Raw genomic sequence first — 19706 nt, 5'->3', positions numbered from 1 at the left:
AGCGGGCTGGTTCCTTTACAGATTGAACCTCTTGCGATCCTTCTCCATCTTGGCCTTCCACTCCCACGGCTGCGAGTCGTCGCCCTCGCTGCCAGCCCTGCCAATGCCCTTGTCGACCCTCCTCAGCTTGGCGGTAAAACGCGGGCCGACCTCCTGCAGGCCGACGCGGATGCCTTCAACGCCTTTCATCTCAGCGCCCTCGGCCGTGGTAATGTTCTTCTCTGTCTCGCGCTTCTCGCGGAAGACGTAACGGTGGCGCCGGAAAAAGAGGTAGTCGCGCTGATTGTGCACCGTCAGCACCTGACGGCCTTCGAGCTCAGGCTGGGGCGGGAACAGGCGCTGGAAGAGGGCAGCCGTCAGGAGGCCCAGCGGCGTCTTGAAGTTGTTGAGGAGCAACTCCGGGTAGTGGTTCGTCGGGTTGCCGTGGCCGGGCAACTTCTTGCCCTCCATGAAGTTAGTGATGGAAAAGGTGAAGGTCGGGCCCGTGGGCAGATGCACGATGGACATGCCCGTCAGCTTCTTCTGGTCCTCCTTAAGCAGGACGACGGCGGTGTAATCGCGGTTGGAGGCGAACTTTGAGATCTCGCGGAGGGAGTACTTGTGGCCGTAGCGGTGGGCGGAGCGCGGCACGTAGGTGGAGTTGGGGAAGATGGTACGGAAGATGTTGGCCTCGTAGTGCAGCGTCGAGTTGAGCGAGGTGGTGATGAGGATCTTGGGCGGCGGGGGCGCGTCCTCGGTGAAGAGAGAGGGGAACTTGAGGGCGAGCGAGGACGGCGTGAGGTCGAGGTTTGTGCTCGTTGTCGACGGCGCCGCCGAGCTGTCGCGCCGTGCGCGACGTTTCTCCTCGCGCCGTCTCTCCCTCTCGGCCTTCTTGGCTTCGGCTTCCTCCTCGTCCTCGTCGGACGCGAGCATGCTGTCGTTGTCGGAGCCGGAGTCCAGGTCGTCCTCGTCGTCGAGCTCCTTGTCCAGCGCCGCGTTCTCCTCCTCCTCTATCCTCCTCCTCTTGAGCTTTTCGACGTCGACGACGTTGCCAAGCGAGTCGTCGTCGACGTCGTCCCACACGCGCTTGCTGTCGAGCGTCTTGGGTTTGTTCTTGGCGAGGCGGGCGGCGCGCAGCTCGGGGTCCTTGTCCTCCTCCTTTTTCCGGCGGAACCGTAGCTCGCGCTGGGCCTTGTCCTTCTCCTTCTTTTGCAGCACATAGAGCTCCTTGCGCTTGAGCTTGTTGGACGTTTTGTTGGTGAGCGAAGCCCCCATGGACTTGCCGGGCTTAGAGAAGCCCATGTTTGAAAATGCTTTTCGCTCAACTAACTGCCGAGTGTGTTTGTTGTTGCTGCTATAGGCAGGTATATCTGTCGTACAATTGGAAAGTGTGTCGATTATTTCGTGGTTGGGCCTCAAAAGATGATTGTGGTTGTTGTTGCGTGATTGTCGCAAGATCCAATGCCGCTTCGCAAGTGCCCAGTCCTATATTCTTGCCTGTAAAAAAAAAAAAAAAAAGAGATCAGTCGTTCGAAAAGTCTGGGTGAAAATCAGCTTTGGAGAAATTTTGGCGGGGCATCGACCAATCCCTGCAGCAGATGCATCAAGATGGGCCCCTGCGCTCGGGTTGCGGGGACCAGGGTCTTTTGCAGCTGGCGGAGGGCGCTGGTGGTCGGCTTACCGGCGGATTGAATTTCCGCCGCCTTTGAACGAGTACGTAGACCTCTTGTCTAGCTGGGGGGCTAGGTACCTAGAACAGAAGGCCCTGTCCGGTACCTGGCGCCTGAGCCTGCCTGGCCTGACGCTGATCGTACAACAGGGCGCGTTGGCAGTCCACATTCGCCAATGAGGGGTGAAGAAAAAACTATTCTGTTTGAATAAAATAAAGAAAGATAAGAAATAAAAACAAAATTAGAGGCAAAAGACAGGCGACATTTGTTAAGATTGACGACCACCGCACGCACAACAAACCACTCCCTCCAAAGCTAATCCAACTGCACTCTGCACGACACACAGTATTCTTTACCTGGCGATTTCTAGTTAAAACTACCTACGGCTAGCTGGCCAGTTCCCCCTCAATACCTACATACAGGTGTGCTGAACAGCCTGGCCAAGGCCCTGCCGCCCTCCCCCAGATGACTCACGCTCTTTGTAAAAAAATCCCCACCAAACGATCAAGTAGATGAAGCCTTTTCGCTCTTTCCCACACCAATCACCTTCAATTCGTTCCACAGCTAGCTTCTGTGCAATTCGGCCGGCCGCTTTTTTCCACTGCCACCGCCGTTACCCCTCCCCCTCCTTGCCCTTGCACTCCCACTCCCACTCACACACCTACCCCTCCTACCACGATCGCTTTCAACATCGCACCCTTATCACCACCCATCACCTCTCCCGGGCCCAAGTCCTCGTCCCCTCGAAAAAGAATAAGCCCAACGCCGCCGTCTCCAAGATGACGACCACCGCGACGACCCTCAAGGGTCAGCCCCTCGACCGGCAGACGCTCGACGCCATGCTGCGCCGGCGCCTCTTCTTCACCCCGGCCTTCGAGATCTACGGCGGTGTCGCCGGTCTCTTCGACTACGGCCCCCCCGGCTGCTCCCTGCAGGCCAACATCGTCGACCTCTGGCGTAAGCATTTCATCCTCGAGGAGGACATGCTTGAAATCGACACCACCGTCCTGACCCCGCATGAGGTCCTTAAGACGTCGGGCCACGTCGACAAGTTCGCCGACTGGATGTGCAAGGACCCCAAGAACGGCGACATCCTGCGCGCCGACCACTTTGTCGAGGACGTACTCGAGTCCCGTCTCAAGGGTGACAAGGAGGCCCGCGGTGAAAAGGTCGAGGAGGAGGATGACCCCAAAAAGAAGAAGAAGAGAAAGACAAAGACCGAGGCCGTTAAGCTCGACGACGCCCTCGTCCAGGAGTACGAGGAGATCCTGGCTCGGATCGACAATTACAACGGCGAGGAGCTCGGCGAGCTCATCAAGAAGTACGACCTCAAGAACCCCGCCACCGGCGTCCAACCCTCGCCCCCCGTCGCCTTCAACCTCATGTTCCAGACCTCCATCGGCCCTAGCAGCAACCTGCCCGGCTACCTGCGCCCCGAAACCGCCCAGGGCCAGTTCCTCAACTTCGCCAAGCTCCTCGACTTCAACATGCAGCAGATGCCCTTTGCCTCCGCCTCCATCGGCCGCTCCTACCGCAATGAGATCTCCCCGCGCGCCGGTCTCCTAAGAGTCCGCGAGTTCCTCATGGCCGAGATCGAGCACTTTGTCGACCCTGAGGGCGGCAAGAAGCACCACCGATTCCCGGAGATCGACGCTATCGAGCTGACCCTGCTAGACCGTCACACCCAGCTCGCCGGCAAGACGGACGTCAAGAAAATGACCATCGGCGACGCTGTACGCAATAAGGTCGTCGACAACGAGACCCTCGGCTACTTCCTCGCCCGCATCCACCTCTTCCTGCAAAAGATTGGTGTTGATATGAACAAGGTCCGCTTCCGCCAGCATATGGAGAACGAGATGGCCCACTACGCCACCGATTGCTGGGACGCTGAACTCCTCACCTCATCCGGCTGGATCGAGTGTGTCGGCTGCGCCGACCGTAGCGCCTACGACCTGTCCGTTCACGCCAAGAAGACGGGGGCGCCCCTTGTTGTGCGCGAGCGCCTTGACGAGCCCCGCGTCTTCGAGGAGTGGCAGGTCGAGATCGACAGGAAGAAGTTTGGCCCCCAGTTCAAGAAGGACGGCAAGACAGTCGAGGCCGCCCTCGAGGCCACCAACCAGGAGCAGCGTGAGAAGCTCGCCAAGCAGCTCGCCGAGAACGGTGAGCTCGAGCTCGAGGTCGCCAGCGTCGGCAATGGCACCGTCAAGGTCAGCAAGGACCTCGTCAAGGTCGAGTTCAGGAAGCGCGTCGAGAACACCAGAGAGTACACCCCCAACGTCATTGAGCCGTCCTTCGGTATCGGCCGCATTATGTACTCGCTGATCGAGCACGTCTACTGGAACCGTGCTACCGAAGACGGTGGCGACGAGGCCCGCGGAGTAAGTCACTCTCATATAGAGAATCGGAAGCAAGAAGAGTACATGACTGACTGACTGGACAACCAGGTTCTCTCTTTCCCCCCGACGGTCGCCCCGACCAAGGTCCTGATTGTGCCCCTGTCGGCCAACAAGCAGTTCCAGCCCTTCGTCAGCAAGATCTCACAGAAGCTGCGCAAGATCGGCATCTCGGCGCGCGTGGACTCATCATCGGCCACCATCGGCAAGCGTTACAGCCGCAACGATGAGCTCGGCACGCCGCTCGGCGTCACCATTGACTTCCAGACCGTCCAGGACAGCACCATCACCCTCAGAGATCGTGACTCTACCAAGCAGGTTCGCGCGGACGAAGACACCATTGTCGCAGCCATCCAGAGTCTTGTTACCGGCGCCAGGGAGTGGAAGGACGTTGCGACCGAGCTCCCGGCATTCGAGGGACAGGAGGTTGATGTCGCCGTTCGGTAAAAAGTTCTTTTCTATACGGATACCTTCCCCCGCCTATTTTTTTTTCTTATTGTAAGGAGTTCTGAAGAGAATAAGAGAGTGTGAGATAAACGCGGTGGAAGCAAAAGCCGCCTGCGTGCGGCATCTGTAGACTTCTCAACTGAGCCTTGTGGGATTTTGACTGTTCTCACGCGTCGCCAAGGCGTATGGACCTGTATGTTGCATGGCATTATTGACTCAAAGCCGGGCCTGCGATGAACGAATATACCTAGCAATGCCGCCGCACGGCGCAAAGTGATCTCACTTATCTCATGAGATATAGTTCTGCGAGTTCATGCGCGGACACAGGCCGTCCAAAGTCTCACAGTAGAGATGGGGGGTGGTTTCACGCCGGCCGTTGGGCGGACGGATGGATGGTTAGTTCAATTGATGGCGGTCCGCGCACTACGTGCGTGCATGCAAGTTGAGCCTCATGGAAGCAATGTGGTGCCGCCGGCATGCATATGTTGTCGCACCGCGGCGAAATTCGTCCGTTAACTTGCTCACGACTGGTGCATTTGGGACTTGCACCCCAGCCCTGGCTTGGGAGAGCGAGGTTGGCTATGGCTGATAACCCTTTCAAATGCGCTCTCTCGGCATACCGGATATAGAGAACGGCGGACGCCTGGCACAGTTGTCGACTTACACCCATTCTTATCGCGGCATCGACAGCTTAGGACCAACGACAGCCAACAATTTCGATCAGTGTACTTTCCTGCCGACTTGCAAGCTCGAATGCTCGGGTATCCATCGAAGCCCCCTCCTTCGTCTCAGCGCCGACGCAAATAGCCTGAGAGGGCGGCTATTCCGACTCGGAAAGGCAGCCCGCCCATCCAGGGGGAGTTCGAGGCGGATGGCATAAATCTGTGACAGATCCGCGGATTGGAAACAGAAAACTGAGTATTCCGTCCCATCCACGCCCAGTTTCGCTTGATATTCTCTGTCTGGAGGCTGAGAGGTGACGTTGATTGTCAACTGGGCCGTCAGTCAGTCAATTGGTGAGCTTTGCTGTGTATAGTTGGCTGATTAACAACGATGGATCGGCCGTCGGAGGGAGTCCTCTCGGTAGGGTACACACTCATCCCCTCGATGGGATGCGACGCCGTGACGTTGCATCTCAACTAGGACCATTTATTCCTGGCCACCTGGGTTGTTGATGGACTGGGTGGCTGGTTGGTCTGGTGGGTGGAGTAGCAGTCAGGAAGTCGATCTGGAAACATCAATGCCGATGAGGCGAACCGTAGTCATAACTTTGGTGTGCAGAACATCGTAGGCACCCCTCCCGTCCGTATGCTGGGATAGGAAACGGAGTGGAAGAATATGAAACACGGACGACCTAAGAGTGAGACGGATGAGTCGCTGACAGGAGACGCTAGCTGCAGAGCCTAGGGACGTCCCTCAAGCATAGTAGCAGTAGCCGCTCTTGGTCTTGCCCAGGTTGGTTCTTTTGCTGTAAGTTTAGCTTTGAGCGACTGCGGGGGACCCGGCTTTGGAGCACTTCAGAACAGGGTCCTTGGTTGCTTCGACTCGGGCGATGCCGACGTGAGGACGAGCACGAAATGGAGGTTCGAGATGTCACACTGTGGCAGAGAACTCTGTCTGCCACCCGTGTGTCAAGACTCGAGAAGTGCTGCCAGAAGAACTGTTCTGCGATTTCTCCGCGGGCTAGGCTGGGCTATGTGCGTGTGCTTGGTCCAATACGGAGAGGTAACGAACGAACGAGGCCTAGTCTTCAGACGTAGAGATTCCAGGCTTGAGTCCATGACGTACGGGGTGCAATCCTCTGGTCTCGTAGGACGGTACTTTGGGACAAAGGAGAACCCTCGGCAAGGTACCGTAGCGAAGTTCGACAGGCTGCTGTTGCGACGCAGAACGGGCGGAAAGAACGGGATGTTTGGTCACACGGGGACCCAGGACTTGACGAACCCTACAGCCCGTATTGGTTGAAAGTCGCGCTTGCTAGGAAGACGTCGGGAAGACAAACAACTGACATGGACAGAGCGTTGGCGGCTGCTGACATTCATTTTGGAATCAAGGCCGGCCAAGTCAGGTCCTCTCCAACATAGGTAGCAAAGTCTCGGTTTTCTCGCCGAGACTGAACAATGGACTGGCGACTTTTTGACTATTGATAGATCGCCGCCAATCAACCATTTCAGTCTTGACTAAACGTATGGCACGTCGTGATGACAAGACGATAGCTCATATGAGCATCACTCCCAATCGTAGGCGCAACGCAGGGCACCGTAGGATCCCCATCTGCTATCGGTGCTTGAACGGATTGACTGGATTCCTGCAGCAAACGAGAGGGAGTACCCTAGACTGCAGGCAACAAGAAATGGCCTTATATTTCAAGTCTCAAGAGTCAGACCCCAGCCCTGCCCTGTGTTTACCCGCATCGGGTGTGGGTCGCGTCGCTGTGATTGCCTCTGAGTTGCAACCTCGTCGATTCCTGGCGGTGGGTGTCTATTGTGTCTGTACAGTCTTGGCTGGTAAACAAGGGAGGGGAACGCCGAAGCCTTTAATTTGTCGATGGAGCCGTCATGCCCTGACGTCGTGCTGCGCATGACATGTCGGCGAATTCACCATCAAGGTGCGGTGCGAGTCACAGTCACCAAGGAGGGAGACGAGACGAAAAGGTCAGTCAGAACAAGCGTGTGGTGTTCCTGCGGCCGTCGAGACAGGACGGTCGACAGCGTTTGGGAGCAGAATTCCGGGCCTCAGGGCCGGAAGGGCGATTGGGGGGGGGGGGGGGGGGGGGGGGGGGGGCGTACAGCAAACCGAACGCCTGAATTATGTCGCCATCAAAAGCATCGGGTGGCCTTCGTTCGTTGTGACGGCGGTGCTGGTGGTTGTGAATACTGTACACAAGCTGGCAAGCTGGACGAGACGAGTCGGCGTGGTTGCGAGGCTTGCTTTGGCACAACGCCATTCCCATGGAGGAGGCTTTTCTGCGCACTGTGTCTTCCGTTTCTTGTTAGGCGCTGGCGCCCCAGGCATCCATCCATCCTTGTCGTTGGCACCTTTGAGCCATGCTCTATCGGAAACGGACGAGGACAACTTTAAGGAGCATTTTGGGGAGTCTTTTCCCCGCTATGACGTCTCAGCATTTACCACCTTTCGTGTCTGCCGTGTCAAGTGGTGCATATAGGGGGCTTGTCTGTGCCTTTTGCGTGGGGCCTTCTTTCTACCTCCATCGGTGCCGCAGAAGTTTGCAAATTCAATTGACAGTTTGTGATGCAACTGATGGCCGACTTAATGATGAAGGATAGCATTGTCAAAATGGCGATGTTATCCGTACAGTCAATATTGATGGTGGTGGTGTGTGAAGCCTGGGCAGGGAATGGACTCAGTGGAACGTCGCATTAGCTCAGGGGAAAACCAACACACAGTGGTTTCTGCCCAACCAGAGCGAGAGGGGCACTGCGGTGGTCAGCAAGACGGAGAGTTACCGGGACCAGGCGTGGAGAAGAAGGAGGAAAAGAGTGCGAAGGAGCAAAAAGGCGAGGCAAAAAACCACAGGTTGCACACCCTAAAATGAGACCAGCTCGATCAGGCACGGCGGGACGTCGTTGCTAGCGAATGAGATACCGATGCAAGACGCCGGGTCGCGCGCTGGTGGGGAAGGGGACGGCCGCGGTTCGCGTGCATCCTGTCTCCGCTTTAGTGGGTAAGAGTCCTATCCGTATTTACCCACCTAGGTACCTACTCAGGTAGGTGGGCAGGAGAACAGGGGCCCACCGACCCTTGATTCTTTGAGTCTTGATTTTCTTCGTGTGCTCTTGTCATTTCCGCATCCTCGCTTTTGATCGTGGAGTGCATCCCGCACACTGAACTAGATGAGACTGGAACTATGGAAATACCGAGGACCAGAGACAGGCCCCTTGGCACCCTGCCCTACCGCACCTTATTCCCCGAATGGCATCGATGCATCGAATCTTGACCGCGGCGACACTTGACAGCCGACACTTGTCGAAGCTGATATTTAAGTACAGAGTACATAGCCAAGGTACTCTGTACGGATACACCACTACCTAGCAGATAGGTGCCTAACTACTCAGATTGTCATATCCTATCGCAGTCCATATTTTCCTCCCCATGGTACCTAATAATCATACATCTCACTCTCGCTCTCATCTTCACTTTCATCAGCCATCCAGCTGTGGATTGCTCTGTACTTGCACTCTCGGTTCCGCCACTATTCGTGCCCCATCTTGCCAGTCAGTCCAGCTTTCATCTCCTTCTCATTCCCTCCTCCCCCTCCTTTCGGCTGATCGACGACGTCCAAGAGCGTCCAAGGCGTGTCGCCCCTATTCCACACCAGCCCACCATCCCAGTTGCAGTCGCAGACCCAGTCCAAGTCCCTTCGTCTCGGCCATCGGAAATCCGCCCACCCCTCCCCCCTCTCTCTGTCTGTCTCTCACATAAACCCACTCAACTCACTCCAGACGCCCAAGGGGGAAGGGGCTTCAATCCCCGAATCTCTCTTCACTGCTCAGTCTTCCCCCATCCTTTTTGATTTAGCCGGCATTCACAGCGAGCAGCATGCTCTCCCCCTTTCTCATCTGTGCGGCTTCGAATTGTTGTTGTTGGTGCATGGAAAAAGAGTTGACGAGGCTTCTGGAAGCCCGCCCGTTTCTTCTACACCTTGTTCCGTCTTCTGTCTTGACTTACACGCCCCCTTGTCCGACTCCTCTAGAGATACCCAGGTGGTGGAGGTCCAAACCCAAGCCAACCCCTTCCCCCCCTTCTCCCTGAACCATACACACTGTACAGACACACACACACACACACACACACACACACACACACACACGCCTGCACGCAGCCCACACAGTTTCCCAGCGCCAGCAGCGAGCGGCAAAGCCAGCAAAACCGGCAAAACCAGCACCAGCACCAGCAGCGGCGGCGGCGACAGCACCCCCAACCTATCCCCAGTATACACAAGTACAGGTACATGTCCCTACACTGTACAGAGCCCTACCCAAAGGCTACGAAACATCGTGTGTTCCATACATTAAGCCATTGCCCCAAGCCTGTGCATCCGAGGACAGCCACAGAAACACTTGCCTCTCTTATTAAAACTGTAACCCCTCTTGCCTTTCCTCTCCCTGTCCTCGGGAAGAAAGAACGACAGAGTGAGAGTTAAGGAGCGTGTGAGAGAGAAATGGCGACGCAGAATCGGTAAGCACATTCATTCATTCATTCCTCTCAGCCTCTGTTGATCCTTCTTTCTCCCCGGCTTCTTTGTGGTATTGCCCTGCATCGAATGTATTGTGTATGCATGTACTTACAGTACACCCTACTGCACCGTGTCCTCCCCATCCGTCCCATTCCATTGTACATCCATCCATCCATCCCCATTCCCCCTCCTCCACTCTCCTGCACCCGCAATTCAATCAATCAGATTCCCTGTAGGCAAGTCGCGGTAAGCAGAACAGACGCACGCAGCAGCAGCAGCATCAGTGGCAGCAGCAGCAGCTCTAGCACAGCACCCTTCAGTGCCCAACAGCCCAGCCCCAAGCGGGACTGGGACTGGAGTGTCAAGTCCTTCAGCGAGGCTAGAAGTGGGGTTAATTTCGTCTCGATCTGTCATGGCGCACTTCACCGATTGTCAACCGCCAACAGCCTCCTAATTGCGCTGTTCTTCCCATTCCACATCTCATTCTCCTTCATCCCGCGCTTCGTTTCCCGACAACCCCCCCCCCCCCCCCCCCCCCCTCTCTCCCCCCTTTCTCCCGTAATCATCAGCATCATCCGGCTGGCATCACCCATTCTTGTCATCGTCGTCGTCGTCGATCTTTTAATTGCCAGCACCATCGCCTCCCCCACCACCGCCGACCCTTTCCGATTCTTTCGTCGCATGCACAGATCGAGCTCGCCGTTGTCGCCCACGCTGCGCAGCAATCATGGCTAACGAACGCAGCGTGTACTCGTCTGGCCAGTTCATGAACCCAGGCCCGGCGCCACGACCCCCAACCGATCGTCCTCGTCTCGCCCTCACGCCAAACAATAACCTCCCCGGCAACCTTCCCGGCAATATGGCCAACATGGCCATCTCCCCCATCAGGAGCACCGCGACCTCGACCTACACCGGCTCCACCATCTCGCTCCCCATCGCCCGCCAGCAGTCCAACCAGAACGACGGCATGGGCGGTGTCGCCGTGAAGAAGGAAGGATGGGCCTCGGTCAAGGAGTCCAAGAACTTCATCAACCCTTGGAAGCAGAAGTACCTCATCCTGAGAAAAGAATCGCTCGATTTCCACAAGACCGAGGGCGGCAAGGTCTCGTACACCCTCTACCTGAAGGACGTCGTCAACGTCGGCCGAGTCGAGGCCGCCGGCACCATCTTCGAGATTAAGAGAAACCCTAGTGGCTCGTCAAACAGCCCTGGCGAAGACGACGGCCAGACCAAGACCCTGCAGATTCGCGTCAAGAGCGACGACGATTTGTACGAATGGATCGACCTCATCTACGGCGCCTGCCCTGGAATGGGTGGTGTCAGCAACCCCACAAACTTCTCTCACGCCGTCCATGTCGGCTTCGACCCCCAGACCGGTGAGTTTGTCGGCTTGCCGCCCGAATGGTCGAAGCTCCTCAACTCGTCGGCCATCACCAAGGAGGACTACGAGCGCAATCCCCAGGCCGTCTTCGAGGTCCTCGACTTCTACTCCGACCTGACCAAGCGAGCCGAGAACCCTCAGCAGTACTCCAGCCTCACCCCGACACCTCCCGCCAGCAGTCAGCAGAACAAGCAGCTCGGTTATGGCGGCGGCGGCTCCTCCGTTGCGCCCCCGAGGCCCATGCCGCCGTCACAGGCCCAGCGTCAGCCCAGCTACAACACGCAGCCCTCGGCTCAGGGTCAACAACAACGGCGGCCGTCGCCCACGGAGCAACAGCAGCAACGCCAGCAGATGCAGGGCATGGCTACCAACTATCAATCCGATCCGCGCGAAGAGCAGCGCTTGAGACAGCTCGAGGCCCAGCGCGCCCGCGAAAGGGAAATCGAAGAACAGAATCGCCGCGACCTCGAGGTCTTCAACTCGTCCATCCCCAAGACCAAGACACCCATGGCCCAGCAGGAGATCGGTGGCTTCAGCGGCAGCTCGTCCATCCCCCAGACAGACAGATACAACCCTTCAAGGGCAGCCCCCCCGGCGCCCAAGCCATCACAGCAGCAACAGGTCAACGGCCTTCGTGCGCAGCGGCCCGCCCCTTCACCGCCGACTGCCGGTACCCCTACACGTCCCACCATGTCTTCCCAGCAGAGCTCGAGTTCCATGCGGGATCCCAACCAAGCCCAGCGGGTGCCCCGGCCAGACCAGTCGTCCAGCCAGCAGCAGCAGCAGCGCTATCCCAACGGCAGCCCACAGCAGTCTAGGCAGCCTCCCCAGGCTCAGGCCCCGCCGCCATCTCGCCTACCTGCTCCTGTTAAGCCTCTCAATGTGTCCAAGGCTCAGCCCGCGCCGCAAAGCGATGCTGTCAAGGCCGCGGAAGCAGCTCTCACCGCCAAGCCACCTGCGCAAGAACGCAAGCAGGACGTGCGCATGTCCACCATGTCTGAGAGTGAAGTCATGGCTAAGCTCAAGGAGGCCGTTTCCAAGGACGACCCGAATCTTTCCTACTCCAAGCAAAAGAAGATTGGGCAAGGTGCTTCCGGTTCCGTCTATGTCGCAAAGGTCAAGGAGGGTGCCGTTTCGCCCATTGCTCGTGATGTTCTGCGGGCTCAGGGCCTCAAGGCCCAGGTTGCGATCAAGCAGATGGACCTCGCTCACCAGCCCCGGAAAGAGCTTATTGTGAACGAGATCATGGTTATGAAGGACAGCAGACACTGCAACATTGTTAACTTCTTGGACGCCTTCTTGCGCAACAACAACGCCGAACTTTGGGTCGTCATGGAGTACATGGAGGGTGGTGCCCTGACTGATGTCATCGATAACAACCCTAGCATCACAGAGGAGCAGATTTCCACCATTTGCCTCGAGGTAAGGCATCCATACACTCCGTTCGAGATTCTCGTGCGATTCATACTGACTCGATGTAGACGTGCCGTGGTCTGCAACATCTCCACTCCCAAAACATCATTCATCGCGATATCAAGAGTGACAACGTGCTCCTGGACGCTCGTGGCAACGTCAAAATTAGTAAGTCGATGATGATCTGGTTTGACTTGTTTGACATGCAGCCACTGACCGCCCGCCCTGCTTAGCCGACTTTGGTTTCTGTGCCAAGCTTACCGAGTCCAAGTCGAAGCGCGCGACGATGGTCGGAACGCCTTACTGGATGGCGCCCGAAGTTGTCAAGCAGAAGGAGTACGGCCCCAAAGTAGACATCTGGTCATTGGGCATTATGGCTATTGAGATGATCGAGTCGGAGCCGCCGTACCTGAATGAGGAGCCCCTGAAGGCCCTGTACCTGATCGCCACCAACGGCACACCACGCCTCAAGAAGCCTGAGAAGCTGAGCAAGGAGCTCAAGGCCTTCTTGTCGGTTTGCTTGTGCGTAGATGTCAAGAGCAGAGCGTCCGCCGATGAGCTTCTCCAGCACGACTTTCTGAAGCACGGATGTCCGCTGGGCAGCCTATCAGAGCTCCTCGCCTTCAAGAAGCATGCCAAGTAAATTGGCGAGTGCAAGACGCCGCCGCAACGCGGCAATGGGCGTAGAGACAGCGGTTGCCTGGGACGACCTATGACCCCTTTCACCCCGAGGGCGGCGATGGCATCTTGTATCGCTTTCCCGACCCACGCAAAACAATCCAAAAAGTACAAGAGAACCTACCAACCATTCGACCTCGCACCAAGTCGGGCACATTTTCCACCCATTCACACGACGTACTCATGAAAATTTCCATTTCTATCGACGCGGATATCCTCGACACCCTCCGACTCATGCGAGACGAGAAACGCTTTGCTCGTCGCATCATGACGGCGGCATGAGAATTCTGGTTTGTGTTTTTTTTTTGTTCTGCTAATGGTCTCGGTCACATTGCATAGTTGTTTAGTCACTGAAGGGGAAGGGGGAGAACGGTAATTTAGAGGGAAACGATGGATCCGTGACATCTCCGTGGTTTACACTGAGCAGAAGGGAAAAGGCGGGCGGGTGGTTAGGGGGGTCCAGGGACAGAGGTGACGGGCGCTGTGAACTGGCTGAGTCTCGACGGAAGCATGAGAACCTAGAAGGAGTCGGACAGCACCGATAGATAGTCTCAAATGAAAAGGATCAACAGACGCGAGACGAGATCCTTTGGTAACGAAGCCGTGTGAGTTTGCGGTCAGTTTGTACGGGCAACTGAGTAGGCAGCAGAGAGAGTGTAGGTGGACGGGTTAAACACGTATCACACCTTAAGAGTCGAGTGGGCGCCTCCACAGTTTGCACTACGGCAGAGACTCGGCCCGCCGCACGGCCACCGGCGGCGGGAAGCAAAGCCTCTTGTCTCCCCTCTCCTCGGTCTCGGTATGCGAAACCGCTCTCTTCGTATTCGGGTACCTGGCGCCCCTTGCATCCGAGAAAAACGAGGCCGCCGCCAACCACGTCCTCGTATCGTTTCCTTCCTGCATCTCACGCCCCCGCGGGTCCCGAAATACTGTGCCCTTCCGCCTCTAAGTGCGCCCAGTTGCATTGAACCGATCGTACGAGGATCTTGGATTACCAAAGCGATTTCTGCAGGGCCGATTCTACAAGCTCGGGACTTACGGCCCCCGTCCCCCTTTTCAGCGGGCCCTCGCCTGTCCGGAATGGACAGCCCGATGGATGGGTCCGGTGGCTCATCTTCCGCGCCGGGGTCGACGCCGACGGCTGCCGCAACGACGCCCGGTGCCGGCACCGTTCCCTGCGTTGCGATGCCCAGGGGCTCCATTTCGGCGGCCTTGGCGGCCTCTACGTCGACGATTATTGCCGCGACGACGACGGCGCCGGCAGCGACGGCAGCTGGGGGTGCAGGCACGCCTCGCGCTGCCATCGCCAACACCGGGGCGGCCGTCGTCTCACGGCGGTCTCACCCCAAATCAAGGACGGGGTGTAGGACGTGTAAAACCCGGAAGATCAAGGTCAGAAAGCCCTTTTTTTTTTCTTTTCTTTCTCCTCCCTCTTTTTTCTCGTCCGCATTTGTGTCACGGGATGAGTTCGTGGTTGAGATGGCATGAGCTAGGTGTAAGACATGTGAGAGACGGGTAAAAGTAACTTGCGCCTTTTCCCACTCACTCACTGACTCACTCGTGTCGCTTTGCATCTGATACCGCTCTTGCCACTAACCTGCCACTCTTTCCGCCCTTATTCGTCCCCCCTCTCCCATCCGTACTTACTTATTGTTGTGGCTACACGTTCACTCAGACTAAGACATACATTAGTGTGACGAGCATAAACCCTCCTGCCGAAACTGCATCAAACACGCCGTCCCCTGCGACTTTCTTCAATCCCAACGCCACTCGTCGTCCTCGATCCCGCGATCCCCGGACAGCGCCCCTTCTTCCGGCGGCCCTGACAACGGCTACAGCTTCGGCGGTGGGCTGGGCGGCGGCTTTGGCAGCCACGGCGGCGGCGTCGATGACCTCTCGCTGAACCTAATCGACCTGGAGCTCATGCACAACTTCACGACCTTTGCGTTCAACACGCTGTCGACGGACCCCGTGGTGCGGCAGATGTGGAAGGTGCCCGTGGTGAGGCTGGCACTCGAGTGCGACTACGTGATGCGTGCGCTGCTGAGCGTGTCGGCGCTGCACCTTGCCCACAACCGGCCCGAGAAGCGCGATTTTTTCATCAGCCGCGCACTGACGTATCATCAGATGGCGAGTCGGACAGCCATGGGTCTGATGGGATCCTTGGATGCGGATAATTGCGAGAAGCTGTATTTGTTTTCCGTCTTGACCATTTTCTTTGGTAAGTCACCCCACTTCCTCCTCCTCCTCCTCCTCCTCCTCCTCCTCCTCCTCCTCCTCCTCCTGCTTCTCATTTCTCCCCTTCTCCTCATTCCTCTTTAACTGCCGGTATCTTTCAAGGCTGGGAAGGGCAGTGTCACGCTAGATCAAGGAAGAACTAACGACCGGCAGCCCTCGCGTGTCCGCGCAAATCTTCAGACTCCCTCATCATGGGCGAATCATCCTTCCCGGACTGGATGTTCCTCCTCCGCGGCACGAGGTCCATCCTTAAGGTGCTCCAGCCGCAGGTCTACACCGGCGCGCTGCTTCCCATGTTCAACCACGGCCGCGAGCGCTTTATGCACTCGCGCGACGAGTCCAAGATCCAGCCAGAGCTGCTGGCTGACCTACAACGGCTCGTGAACAAGACGTGCGCCGACCCGGTCCTGCTGCCAGTCTACAACCACGCCATTGACGAGCTGCGACGCACGCTGTCGGTTTTCCTGTGGGACGGCGGGCGGGGTATGGACATCACAGATGCGTTCCTGTGGAAGTACCTCATGGCAGAGGACTTTCTGCCGCTGCTCAAGAGCCCCGGCGAGACGCAGGAGGCCGTCGCTATCTTTTCGCACTTTTGCATCCTACTCAAGAGGCTGGAGAACGAATGGTGGCTGCAGGGGTGGGCCACGCACCTGATCAGCCGGGCATGGGACATGTTGGACCAGGACCACCGGCTTTGGATTCAGTGGCCTATCGAGGAGTTGGGATGGGTGCCGCCCTGAGATAAATACGTGTCTGTATGGCTGTGGTGCATGTATATATGTTGGGGGATGTGGGATGGGGATTTGATGATGACCTGCGAGATGAGCAAAGCCCTTTTGTACAATACATGGGTTTCTTGGACGACGATGCGGATGGAACTGTATTTGAGGCCCTACTACTGCCATTCATTGACTCGGGCGATGTGTATCTGGCAGTTCTTTTTGCGATTGTGCCATCAGCTGCAGTGACAAGCCGTAGTGTCATACCAGTATTGCTAATGCAATTCCCATCCTCATCAAGCATTCGGGTGAGTGCCAAAAGCGGAACTGTATAGTTGCAGGTAACATGGGCGACCGTAAGGTATCGCTCTCGAGCTGAGATGAGGTAACAATTATACCAAACAGCAATTTAATGAGGCCATAGGAAAAAACGCTCTACAAAAAGGGGCCAAGGGTAAATGGGTCAGGTTTAAAGCTGTAGTGAATTCGGAAAGCTTTGGCTCCTGAGCATCCAAGGCATGTCTCATGGCGATGAGAAGATCTATTTTGAGTACAAGAGAGCGAAAGGTAATCGCCGCGCCGAGCCACATCCCATCCCTTAGAACGCGCTACAGTCGGTGACGCCAGTCCCGGACTTTGAGTGCAACAGGATGGCGACGATAAGGCCGTACAGACCCAGCACCTCGGCGAAGATGAGAATCAGGATCATGCCTACATATAACCGAGGCTGCTGGTTCGAGGCTCTTACTGTTATCACGAACGTCATCAGCAAACGACGCTCTTTGAATCATTGCACAAACCTATCGCCACGCCACAAAAAAGAGAAGGCAAATTAAAGAGGTGATGGGAGAGGTCCTGTTACACACCTCCCGCATCGCCAACGATGCCGATAGCAAAACCGGCAGCGAGGCCGCAGAGGCCGACGCTGATGCCGGCTGCGAGCTGAAGAAAACTCGTGTGCAGAGGCTGCTTCTCCTCGAGGCCGTTGGCGATAATGACGGAGGCGACAAGGCCGTAGATGGAGAGGATCTGGGCCATGATGGCGCAGATGGTGTTCTGCATGAGGCGCTCCGGGCGGAGCACGCCCGCGGAGAAGATGGCGCCGGACGACTTGGCCGTGCCGTAGGACGCGCCGAAGACGGTAAAGATAATGGCGGACGCGCAGCCGATGGCGCCGAAGAAGGACTGTTTCACCCCCCGGCGGAAGGCGTTCCTGTCAGCCTCTTGAAATGTCCATCACTCTTTTTGCGCATCACTTGCGCGTAAGGTGAGTGCCCCGCGCCGTGAGATGGTGGGTTTGCCTTACAGAATAACTTGGGCTGGGGGAACAGACACTGTTAGTACAAATGGAAAGGGGTTTTCTCTTGGGAGGAGGTCGGGCTTTGCGTACCAACGATCCATGCTTGCGAAGACGAGGTCGTCCATCGTGGCGGTGGAGGATCCGAGAACGGACTGCATTTACAGATATCTGGCTTCGGGAAGGGCAGCTGCGACGGCAGGGCGAGATTCACAACGGGGCAGGCTTATAGAGGGTGAAGACAGGTCTGCCTCGTCGTGACCTCCTTCGTCCGGCCGGTAAGATTATATCCTATTTAACTCCAGACACCCTCTCAGGCGCGCGCAGGAGGCCTGCGACGACTGTTGTGTGCGCCACACGAGGCCCATCTTGTGGTTGCCTAGATGCAGAGACGACGGATTCACGCTAGGCCGCCCGTCTGGATACGTCACAATTTGCGGAAGAGCGATGTATGCTGACTTGGCGCGCCCGTTCGCCTTCATGTGAGCTTGAATTTGGGGAGAGACGACTGGTAGGGCTGTACGGATGGGTTAAACTTGGCCCGATCTTATCTTTTCGACATTCAGCCGCCGGGGGACGACGTATGCGTGGCGGGCTTGGCTGCTCTGAGGATGTAGCTTTGTCTTGGGAGTACCTCGTCAGGCAGGCAGGCAGACGGCGATTGGTTCGTGACGGCGACGGGGAACGGACCGCAGCGGGTCTGCGGTGCCCGGATGAACGCACGGGGTCCTGCCCGGACGAGGGACCTTTTCCGGCTTCGGTGTCTAGATAATCCGCGAACAACCTTCGCATCAGCACGTGATCATATGCGCTCTCGCGCACGGTCCAGTGTCCCGACGCTTTGCTCTCCTGAGAATGAAAATGCGGGCGAGTCAGGGGTGCCAGTGACGAGTGGCAGATAGATTCGACACTCCTCCTTCTCTTCGATCCACCGCCATGGCGTCGTGTGACACCTTGAGGCTAACGGCATCCCTCTTTCTCGCCTAATCCTTCGTTGCATGCACTCCTGCCTAGCGTCAAAAGTAAACAGTCATCAGAGATACGAGACTCCGCAGGTCCGAAGGACCCGTGCCTCGTCATCCATATTGCCCTCCCGGATCCTTCCTTTGGTCCCGGGGTGGTTTGACTCTTGGCCCGGACACGCCACATCCCGGCCGTCGGATCTCGGCACCGCGGGGCGTTCGAATGACGGCAGGTTGAAAGGGCCTGCATGGATGGCGGGCACTCGGCTCCCATTCCTTTCTCGATTTTCTCGACTGTTCCTCACAAGGTCGATGGCCTAGTTCGCCCGTTCTTCCGGAGCTGCAACTGGCATCGGGTCTATCGGCCATGGTGCTTTCTCATAGCGTTGCGCAATCCATGAGCGTGTGATGCGACGGTACCCCAAGATCTTCGCAACTTTTACGAGGTATTGTGATGCGGCTTGGGCGGCATTCTCATCGTCGTCGTCGTTGTGTGATGTTGGCGACGTGCGTTAAGTATCGCCAACCACTCATCGCTGAAGAAAGTCAAGCTCCTGGTTCGTCAATCGGAGAAAGCATCTCCCCTGATGGACTCGCTAGTGCCTGTGGCGGGCTTTGGATCGCAGTGAAGGCTCCTTGGTAAGCGATGCGCGGGTGTGTCGATGGTTCCAAAGCTGTCTGAAGAGGTCGCATGGGACGTGCTCTTGTTTCAGCATCCCTGCTCCGGCCTGCAAATCACCGGCGAGTCGGCGACTGCAGCACAGCGACGCACGCTTGGATGGAAAGTGGGAGGGAGTTGGCTGACTTGTTCGCTCTCTGCCCACCTAACAGATACAGACCAATTACACTGAACGGAACCCTACGTAAGCAAGTCACCCGCACATCCGTGCTTCGGGAAGAGGCAGAGGCAGAGGCAGAGCAACTGCACAAATGGAGGCAGCGCTCAGAGAATGGCAAGCACGGCCACGCGTCTCGACTCCGCCTGACATGGCCCGAATCGAATGGCTTACACGGTTACACACTAGCCCTGTCTTCGAGAAGGTTTCCCCCCGGGATCGTCCCAGCTCGAGGGCCTCGGTCTTCCCCTTTCTCGTCCAACCCTTCTGCATCTATTCGCTACTCCGTCCGTCCACGTTCTTATTTCCCTTTCGTCTTCTCTGGCTTCCCGCTGGCGTGACGAAGCGGGGGGCTGTTCGTTGAGGTAAAGCACGCTTCCCGCTCAGTCAACTTTTGTCTCGGGCTCAGTCATTGGCCTCTCGCGGCCTCGTCCATACCGCGCACAGCCCCGGACCCTGTACTCAACCCCGACCCCCCCCCCCCCGGTCTGCC

The 19706-nt window shown here is 57.1% G+C and overlaps 5 protein-coding genes across 5 annotated transcripts; 3 read left to right on the top strand and 2 right to left on the bottom strand.

The window, feature by feature from the left end:
* Position 1: 1 nt before the first annotated feature.
* Positions 2-1483, bottom strand: CDEST_00523 (Putative U3 snoRNP protein/Ribosome production factor 1). The gene has a single exon (XM_062916682.1). The coding sequence runs from the start codon at positions 1279-1281 to the stop codon at positions 16-18; it is 1266 nt and encodes a 421-aa protein (XP_062772733.1). The 5' UTR covers positions 1282-1483; the 3' UTR covers positions 2-15.
* Positions 1484-1901: 418 nt separating this feature from the next.
* On the top strand, positions 1902-6880 carry CDEST_00522 (Class II Aminoacyl-tRNA synthetase/Biotinyl protein ligase (BPL) and lipoyl protein ligase (LPL)). Its single transcript, XM_062916681.1, has 2 exons — positions 1902-4027; positions 4094-6880. Exons 1-2 carry the CDS (start codon positions 2162-2164, stop codon positions 4487-4489), a joined length of 2262 nt encoding a protein of 753 aa, XP_062772732.1. The 5' UTR covers positions 1902-2161; the 3' UTR covers positions 4490-6880.
* A 3343-nt stretch (positions 6881-10223) lies between these two features.
* On the top strand, positions 10224-13787 carry CDEST_00521 (Putative serine/threonine-protein kinase, active). The gene is made up of 3 exons (XM_062916680.1): positions 10224-12489; positions 12549-12648; positions 12714-13787. The coding sequence occupies exons 1-3, from the start codon at positions 10414-10416 to the stop codon at positions 13121-13123; spliced, it is 2586 nt and encodes an 861-aa protein (XP_062772731.1). The 5' UTR covers positions 10224-10413; the 3' UTR covers positions 13124-13787.
* Positions 13788-14238: 451 nt separating this feature from the next.
* On the top strand, positions 14239-16139 carry CDEST_00520 (Putative zn(2)Cys(6) fungal-type DNA-binding domain, fungal transcription factor; the record flags this gene model as incomplete). Its single annotated transcript, XM_062916679.1, has 3 exons — positions 14239-14550; positions 14851-15379; positions 15550-16139. 3 exons carry the CDS (start codon positions 14239-14241, stop codon positions 16137-16139), a joined length of 1431 nt encoding a protein of 476 aa, XP_062772730.1.
* A 577-nt stretch (positions 16140-16716) lies between these two features.
* Positions 16717-17543, bottom strand: CDEST_00519 (Putative V-ATPase proteolipid subunit, F/V-ATP synthase subunit C superfamily; the record flags this gene model as incomplete). The annotated part of the gene is made up of 4 exons (XM_062916678.1): positions 16717-16865; positions 16985-17303; positions 17425-17437; positions 17509-17543. The coding sequence occupies 4 exons, from the start codon at positions 17541-17543 to the stop codon at positions 16717-16719; spliced, it is 516 nt and encodes a 171-aa protein (XP_062772729.1).
* Between the last annotated feature and the right edge of the window lie 2163 nt (positions 17544-19706).

This window comes from Colletotrichum destructivum, chromosome 1 (assembly GCF_034447905.1).
Source record: "Colletotrichum destructivum chromosome 1, complete sequence".
NCBI lineage: Eukaryota > Fungi > Ascomycota > Sordariomycetes > Glomerellales > Glomerellaceae > Colletotrichum > Colletotrichum destructivum.
The sequence above is the reverse complement of the archived record's forward strand: the minus strand, read 5'-3'. Positions and strand labels throughout refer to the sequence as shown.